Raw genomic sequence first — 9,510 nt, 5'->3', positions numbered from 1 at the left:
ACTTGTTCTGTCCCTGGTGTGCCCATGATTGCTCCAAACCATCCCACTGAGACTCTCTCAGGCCCCTCCAGTGCCTGGACTTAACTCCTGCAGGCTGCACTGCTCTCTAGCTGTGCCCAAGCCTTGGCGTAGTGGCCTGAGATATGGTCTGGTGCTCCCAGGGAAGTGCAGGAGCAGCAGGCCTGCCAGATTGATGCCAGCAGCTGGTGCTTGGGTGCTGACTGACACTTGCTCTGAAAACATGTTTCCTTCTTGAACCACTTGATCCTAATCCTGTTGTACTCTAAGAAAATAGCTTCTTTATATGTGTATTATAACAAAACCTGAAACATGGCTTATGCATGTGTTTTCCTTTTCCCTTTCCATGACCTAATTGATATGTTAAGCAATGCTCTCCTCTGTAAAGAATTGTAAAACCTTACCTAATTGATATGTTAACCATTGTTGCCCTCTACATAACAGAAGTTGTGCTAAAACAAGCTAACAAGGGTTGTTGATCACTGTTAGGTGCCTCTATTCTCCGCTAAAGAGCTAAAGAAAACTAGGATGGCCCTCTAATTTACACTTGTTTGAAGTAACTTGCTTGTGTGCAGGGAGATTTGCTTATTAGCATAACCCTTTACCTGACCTTGATAACCCTCTCCAGAAAGAAAAAAAAACATAACCTCTGTTTTCTGTTCTGTATGGCACCTTATTGCCTCCCTCTCCCCTTACCTATCTATCTAGGCTAGGCCATAAAGATTTTGGGTTTCTGGTGGCCTCTTCCTGACCCAGTGGTGGTCTGTCGTAAAATGTGCCTCTGCTTCAGAGAAATTACAGGAAAATGTTTTGGCTTAACTCTAATGCACCAAAAGGGTTAAGTTCCAAATCCTTATGAAGGCTTAAGTTTCAGCTTCTTATAACTTTCGATCTTATTCCACCTGTTAGTGTTAATCAGCTGTCCTGAGATAATTAGCTTTCTAATTTCTTCTCCAAATGCTATTGCAGATAATTCTTATCTGCAGGATGGGAGTAACTCAAAATGTGCCAAAGGCTCCCAAGGTTGTCAGAACTAAGTGGACAGCTACACAGTTTCCAGATTCGGGTCAAAAAGTTTGATGGCTCCAAAGGTTTCTTTGTCCCCCCTGCCTTTTCCTCCAGCCTCTTTTTAAAGTCCTCCCTTCAGTCTCTGGTGCGCAGTCTCCAAATTGGCTCCCGGAGACTCGTCTCCAGGCCTGGAAATAAAGCCTTTGCTTCCCAATTTTCAGTCTCTTGTTTCCTTGGATTTTATACCGGGGTCTGAGTTATTACAATCCAAGACATCAGATCAGTTCACATCCTTGAAGAGTATCTCTCATAGATGAACACAAAGATATGAAAACTTTGACTCATTGCTTCTTTTCTCATACAAGAATGCTTGGAAAATGAAATATGCTGTGAAATGTTGGACATTTCTGTGATATCAGTATTCATGTCCAGAATAAAATCTTGGCAGTGCTCAAGGTGTTCTTAGTAGCTTGTAGTGATTTCTTTCAGTCTAAACTCTAGACCAAGGAGAGGATGAGTACAAGAGTGTGCTGGATCTCCATCATGTTACAGTCACTGGCTTTGTTTTTACTTTAGAATATACTTATGCACCTCTGTGAACACAGAAGCTATGTCTATTTTTCTACCTGCAGTCAGCTATATGTAAATGTTCAGTATTACCAGCACATCCTCAGAGTTCATGAAAAAAATTATTTTATGGAATAAATACACCAAATAACCAGCCAGAAAAGAGTCTGAATACTGGGCTAGAAAATAATTCTAACTTCAATTTTACTTTTCAAATTAATGCGGTTTTTTTTTGTTTTTTTTTTTTTTTGGATCTTCACAGCACAGTGTGGAAAGAACCATTCCTGTCTGCTGAGAATCCCTGAAAAACTGCAGAAAATACATGGTTTTGTCCTATGAATGGTTGCATACAAACAAATTTTCCGTAGGTATTGAATTCTTCAAATTCCTACACAGAAAGTAGAAATAAACCACTGAATATGTCCTGAACTTTACTTTGGACTTTTCCTTTTGGAATTGGTCAAAGGATTCAGCCTGAGAAAGTTAAGAAGTCAGAAAACCTAGATTTGAGAATTACCTGTGGGTAGAAGAATGAGTGATTGTGTGACTTTTGAGGCACAAACGCTGCCTTGCCTCTGGTTTCTGAAGAGGATGTCTGAGTCAAAGTAGAAAGGAGAAGTGATGAGGAAATCCATGAGGGAGTATCCCAGTCGGTTAGTACATCTCAGAATTTGCTGAGTAATCAGCAGGAAGTGAATGAGTCCAAAGGAGTCTTCCAATATAGACTTAGTACATTTATGTGCTACTGAGGGTTGCCTATAATACAAAGCACTTCTAGTACTAGTGCTCATGCAAATGACGATGATCAATGGAAAAATGTTCAGTATCCTATATTGTTGTTTCTACCATCAGTATAGAACCACCAAGTCCAAATGGGCCAGACAGACCTTTTCAGTGTCCAATCCATGGGGTGCGATTCACCTATATTCAGGACCTAAAACTGCACATGCTTATCCACTCAGAGTTTGACCATTTCAATGTCACCACTGGGGAAAAATTTCACCAGAGCTTACTCACTAAAGATGCATTGTTTGAAGTATAAAGTGATTTCCTGTATCAAACTGCTTAAAGCAATAGCAAGAAGAGGCCCTTGTTCATAATGATCTTGGAAAGCATTTTCTTAAAACAACTCCTCTATTCAAATGACTGTAGTGTCACAAGTCTCCTCCATCCAGAAGTGTGAAAGCACTTTCTCCTTTGGATCTCTTGCTGGGCTGGCAGGAAAGGAAGAAGAGAAGCCAGAGCAGGCAGAGACCAGAGCTTGAGCTGAAGCTACCACGATGATCCTCCACTACCGGCATTGTCTTCCATAACTAGCTGGCTGTTTTGTGGTTTGGCTTCTTTTTGTGGAAAATGTCTGTTTGATCTTTAACATTTAAATCTAATTTCATTATTTTAATGAAGAAAAGGTTGGACAAGGAATACCTTTTTTCTCTTTGCAAGCCCTGAAATTTATACTTTAGTTTTCATAACTGAGAGATTGTTTCTGCAAGGGCACAGAATCATGGTGTTGAAATAATAGAAATCATGAGACCCAGCAGAATCAGTTAACTTAAAATATGTACCACATTTTTTATTTCCATTACTATAGAGAGGCTAACAACCAATCATTAAGTAAAGAAGAAATTAGATGATTATTGATTGTCCTATGATGAAAGAGTATGTGACAAACAAATTATCAAGCAGAATTTGACTAAAAGCCTGAGTAAGGTTTACTCTTTGTGCAAGATGTTGTCAAGCCTTGATTTTTGAAATATTAGTGTTAAGCTATCTAAAAATCTGAATTCAGTACACAGATTAATATCTATTAATAGCTTTGTTTTCTCTAACATGATTTTTTAAATGAAAATTTAATGTCACATAGGCATTTGCTAAGCATTCCAGGTAAAACTCCAAAAGCAAAGAATCACCATCACTAAGACATCAGACTGGATATGAAACGACTAGGAATGAAAATTAAAAATACAAATCTCACCTTTATACAAGAAGGCAGCATAATGCATTTTTTATTTATTTGGAAAAATAGCACCAAACATAATGTAAATTGTGACAGTATGGTGGAATATTCTGGTAATTAGAATTTGTGAAGGAGGACTAAATATAACAACATTAGTTTAGTGGATAATTCCAAATATCAACAGCACATATAATAGGGTCTATATAAAGAAGTGTCTAAATGCAACATACCGCATATTTTATTTACTTGGAAAAATGCTACTAAACATAATAAAAATGTGTGAGAATAACATATAACATGGTTTTGTGATAATTATTCTGAGAAAGAATATAATAAAAATAGTCTAAGTAAACACCGGGAGGTCCTGAAAGTAGTCTTTATTATTTCTTGCAATACAAATACCTGAAGGAAATGGGTAAAATTAGTGAAATACTTATGATTTGGAGTAGGTCTTACATTACTATCTGATCTTCTATTATGCATAATCTATAGCTATATATATATGTGTGTGTGTGTGTGTGTGTGTGTGTGTGTCTGTGTGTGTCTGTGTGTGTGTGTGTATAAAAATATAATGGCTCAAGGTATTTATGATTTTTCTTATTGTGTGGAATTTTTCACATCAAGTTTTCCTATCATCGGCACTCATAATTCCACGCCTGCTTGAATCGATGGTGGAGTAGTAGACTCATCTAAAAATCAAGGTATCACTAGAGAATATGTTCAGGCAGACTTATTTAGGGGGAATTATAATACTTTCTGGGTCATTTAGGAATGTTAATTCTGCACTCTTCAGAACCAGCAGAGCCTCTCCAAGAAAGTTAACTTTCAGTCAATCTGAATTCTGTTCCAATCTTTGCCAAAGATCATGTTTATGACATGCTATCCTGTGTCTATGAGACTAAAATGTTAACTGATTCATCTGTAATTTGAGAAGCCCTTCATCTGTGGTGTCAAACATTTGGAGATTTATTCTGCAAAGGAGAGTTAGTAAATTCATCAATATCTTTCTTTTGGCGTGTAGATATGGAATATCCATGCATTACTCTGGTTAAAACTTTAGCACTTGACACAATAAATGAAAAAATATTAGTGATAACAAAGAGAGTACAATATAGAAATTGGGTAGAGAAAAAAATAGAGAATGTAAGCAAATATTTGCATATTTGTGCCATTCAAAAATAAATGGCAGTCTGTTTATTTGCTTGTTTAAACCTCTTGTTCTCGATTTGTACAGGTGTAAAATTCAGCTGGAGTGTTTTTTGAAACATATTTTTCTGTTCTTCATCCCCAGACATTATCACCAGTTAGCTGAAAAATGTGCCAAGATTTTTAAACCTACTCTGCTGCCAGGTGCTTCTTTTGCTTGTATAGAAAGCATTCATTTCATATTTTTGCCACATGTTTTCTGCATGATATACTATTGAAATGGAGCTTACAAACCAAACACCTGTCTTCAAATTCTTTCTTGTGGGACTGACAGATGATCCAAACCTACAGCCCCTCATCTTCAGCCTGTTCCTGTCTATCTACCTGATAACCATCTTGGGAAACCTGCTCATAATGCTGACGGTCAGCTCTGACTCCCTCCTCCACACACCCATGTACTTCTTCCTCTCCAACCTGTCGTTCACTGACATCTGTATAAGCACAACCACGATCCCAAAGATGTTGGTGAGCATCCAAACACAGAATCAGCGAATCACTTACACAGGCTGTGTCTCCCAGATTAGCTTTGTGTTGATTTTTGGTGGTTTGGAAAATTGTCTCCTTGCAGTGATGGCCTATGACCGCTATGTGGCCATTTGCCACCCTCTGACGTACACAGTCATCATGAACCTGCTACACTGTGTCTCGCTGGTTCTGCTCTCCCTGATCATGACTACTGTGAATGCTCTGCCTCACAGTCTGATGGTGCTGCGGCTGTCCTTCTGCACAGACCTGGAAATCTCCCACTTCTTCTGCGAGCTTGCTCAGGTCATAAAACTCTCTTGCTCTGACACCCTCATTAATTTTCTCCTGATGAATTTAGGGACTAGCATATTTGCTGGGATTTCTTTATGTGGGATTATTTTTTCTTATACTCAAATTATCTCTTCTATTCTGAGGATTCCTTCTGTGAGTGGAAGATATAAAGCCTTTTCCACCTGTGGGTCTCACTTCTTAGTCGTGTCTTTATTCTATGGGACAGGTTTAGGTGTGTATTTGAGTTCTGCAGTTAAAGGCTCTTCCGTTAAGAATATAGTGTCTTCAATGATGTACATTGTGATTCCTCAAATGCTGAACCCCTTTATCTACAGTTTGAGGAATAAGGAAATGAGGGAATCCTTGACACATCTCCTCACTGGTAAACCTTCTTTACTGTGATTATGTCAACTACTTGTAGCTTGAGTTTCTAATATCACCTAAAATGACAGAAATAGTGATGAATAAGAATTCTGATTCTCCATCAGTATATTTCTTTAAAAATGACTGCATAATGGGAAGTCTAAATACATTTCAACACAGACTACAAATTCACTCTGCCCTTTTTGTACTGGAAATCAAACTCACAACCTCATGCTTTCCAGGTATAAGCACCTGTGCCACTGAGCTAAATCCTCACTCCCTCGTTCTTTTTTATCCTTTTCATTTTCAAGCTGTTTGTTCCTGCCTCACTTCATCCTTCATTTTGACACACTTTACCACTTTCAAAAAGTTTTCTTATTTTCTATCTCTCCATTATTACACTCACTCATCCATTTATTTATATTTTTGAATTCTTGTGAAGAAGAAACTATAAAATATTTAATTTTCCATGTCTGACTTGTTTCAATTAGTACTATGTTGTCAAATTTCATGTATTTCCTCCAACTTATGTGATTTTATTATTCTTTGTGATAAAATAATGTTCTATTGTGTGAATATACCACATTACCTTTATTCACCCATCTATCTTATATGGACAAATGTATAAAACACTTCCATTTAGAAACTCATTGCACTAATCCAATTTCTCTTTCTGCATAAGCATATTTACAACAGCCCAAGTCACAGCTAACAGCTCAGATGCCAATCAACAGATTAATTGAATGCATTATCACTGTTTTATATGTGATTTAACGTTATTTCATATTTTCTTCTTGAATGTAATGTTTAAAGCCAGTGAATTAGTTCTGTATCTATATTATTTTCATCATTGAACTGCAGAGATTGCATCATATTTTGAAGTTTAGCGGCAATATATTTCATTCATTGTCATTCATTCAGTTTCAATATTCATCACTCTGTCTCACTGTCACTCTTGCTTTTGCTTGCCCTATGTCTCTCATGTTTTTTCCACATTATTGAAGACTGACCACAGGGCTTTTGCATGGTACAGAAGAGCCCTACTGCTGAGGTATATCCCTTACTCACTTTCTATTCTCACTTGTGTAGTGATAATAAGAACTAGGCAGAGTTTCTGACATTTAGATAATCTGGTACTTGCTTTTCTACCACTGGGAATAAGCCTAAGAGTATATTAAATATCACATTATGATGATAATGAAAACTATATCTTGATATAGATTAATTGAAGCTAGACAGCTAAGAAATTTGACAAATTCAAGTAAATTTCCTCCATGAAGCTAGAGAGCTAAGAAATTTGGTAAATACAAGTTATTTTCTTCAAACATGTATTGTGTTCAGTGTGAATTCACTGATTTCCCATTTGTATATATTAGAAGTTTTTATTTCCTTATGTCTTACAGCCATTGGCATGTGCAGGCCTACTTAGTTAAATGTCTGTTCTCTCTTTTTGCAGTCTCCTTCATCTTGCCATTTGATTTTGTCTTTCTCATCTTAGATTAACTTACAGCATATTAGCCAGTTGTTACTTTTATTTTTATTCAGGGTTTTTCAAATTTCCTCATTCCATTTTTTTAAAAAATAGAGGAATGATGTGACATTTATGTAATTGTAAAGATTACCAATGAAAGTAACAAATATAATACATAAGTGTTCTAAAAGCACATTTCCTGGGTCCTCTTGTTATGGTCTCATGTGCTCCAAGAATGAAGAACTTGAATTCTAAGCCATATATCTCTGCCTACACAGGTAGATATTTTCAGAAGGGAAATGGAGGGATCATGATGACATCCCTGTATTTCTATTATGGTACAACTCACCGATCATCTCAAGAGGTGCCCTAAGGTGAAATGTAAAATCTGGTGCTTTTAAATGTACATAAATTAATTCTAAATATAAATTTAAAAAAGAACCTTGCCAGCTCTTTCAGCCTAATATTGCTACAGCCTCATCCTCTGTGTCTTTAGAAGCAAAAGTTTTCCTAGCAACATTTATGCACACTTTGATTTCTTTCCCATGTTTTTCTGAGGTCCATCCAAACATACTCAGGTTTGACTACTCACTTGCAGGTACAGTTGCCCTCACAAATCAGTATTGTAGTATTTACTGCTGACTACAGTTTATTGAATTCTGTTTCTTGGCAATACACACAAAATTGCAGATCCATATCAAAGCCAACAATCATCTTTGTTAAGTTTTCCATTCAAGACTTTTCTTAAACATTAAAGTGTTCAAATTCACAGTCCTGGGTGTAGGTAATAGTCAACGTTTGAATGAAGTTATATTTCTAAAGTTCATAAAATGTACAAATATGAAAATATAGATTTAATTAATTCCAGTTATAAATATCAACTCTAAATGTTTTAATCTCTACAATTTAAAATGTATAGCTATGAAAATATTAGAAGCACTAAATTCTTCAGCACATTGTCCTGGGCAATGATTTTTAGATGATTCGCCAAAAAGTAGAATATACAAAACCAAAAACTGATGTATTAGACTATATCAAATTTAAAAGTTTCTAAATGGAGAAGAAAATAAACACTACAACTTACAGACAGTTCATACCATGGGAAGTAATAAGTGCCAGCTACACATCTGACAGAGGGCTAATTCAGGATGTATAATAGTGCAAATCACAGGAATAAAAATTTTATTTAAAATGAGTTAAAGTACATAAAGAAGGATAAAGTTGAGACATTTCTATCAAAACAGATACAACTTGAGACCACACTGTTAAGTGAAATAAATCTGACACATAAGGAGGATTTGACATGTCTCAATAGAGGAGGAGCCACATTGGAGCTACTCAGAGAAAATCAACTAAAACTACAGGTAATAAACAGACCAGCAAAATGTATGAAGAAGCAAAGTACAACAATATGGGGTCTTCAGTAAACAGATTTAACTGAAAAACAAATTTGTAGACTAAAAGTCAAACATGAAAATCAATACTCCCTGTGACAGCAATGTAGTAAAAAGCAGTGGCACATGTTCTATTTGCAGACAATGTAAACTTAAATCCAAGACTGATCAAAAGAGAAAGAGGTCACTGTGTACTTTTTAAGGTAAAACTCTTAGATGAAGAGATAAAAACTATATATATATATACCTCAAAAGTGAGTGTGCCTGACTACATAAATATATTAATAGACATAAAAAAGCAACCAATTGTCATATGGGACTTTAATGTCCAACTTTCAGAAATAGGAAGATAATTGAAACAAAGAAATTAGTAAAGAAATATTAGAAGCAAAGAAAACCTGTGAAGAAATTTTCTTAGCAATTTTCTACAGAATCTTCCAACCACAACATCATAATATACTTTCTTCTCAATTCTCACTGAACATTCTCAAAAGTAGGCCATGTAAAGGCCACATTATATCCTTAAGTAAATGCAAAGGAATTGAAATTATCTAATTTGTATTATCAGAGCATAGTTCAAAAAAATAAAAATCAATATTAAAAGAAACTACTGAAATTACATAAGGAACTAGAAATTAAAGAACATCCTCCTGAACATCCAATGGCTCACAGATCAAATGTTCTTTCTACAATTAAATGAAAATGCCAATACATGCTATATGAATTTATGGGATGCAATGAAAGAAGTGAAGGATGCTCCCATCAGGAAA

The 9,510-nt window shown here is 35.9% G+C and overlaps 1 protein-coding gene and 1 pseudogene across 1 annotated transcript; both read left to right on the top strand.

Annotated features, from left to right (window-relative positions):
• The first annotated feature begins 1,353 nt into the window (after positions 1-1,353).
• On the top strand, positions 1,354-2,693 carry LOC111757677 (zinc finger and BTB domain-containing protein 44-like; annotated as a pseudogene).
• A 2,255-nt stretch (positions 2,694-4,948) lies between these two features.
• On the top strand, positions 4,949-7,473 carry LOC100714894 (olfactory receptor 7G2-like). The gene is given in 2 exon segments (XM_003461729.4): positions 4,949-5,892; positions 7,371-7,473. Coding segments are annotated over 2 exon segments (1,047 nt in total).
• The last annotated feature ends 2,037 nt before the right edge of the window (positions 7,474-9,510 follow it).

This window comes from Cavia porcellus, unplaced genomic scaffold, assembly GCF_034190915.1.
Source record: "Cavia porcellus strain 051 isolate PalLab524CR breed Dunkin Hartley unplaced genomic scaffold, mCavPor4.1 scaffold_17, whole genome shotgun sequence".
Taxonomy (NCBI): domain Eukaryota; kingdom Metazoa; phylum Chordata; class Mammalia; order Rodentia; family Caviidae; genus Cavia; species Cavia porcellus.
This window is presented reverse-complemented; position numbering and strand designations above follow the sequence as displayed.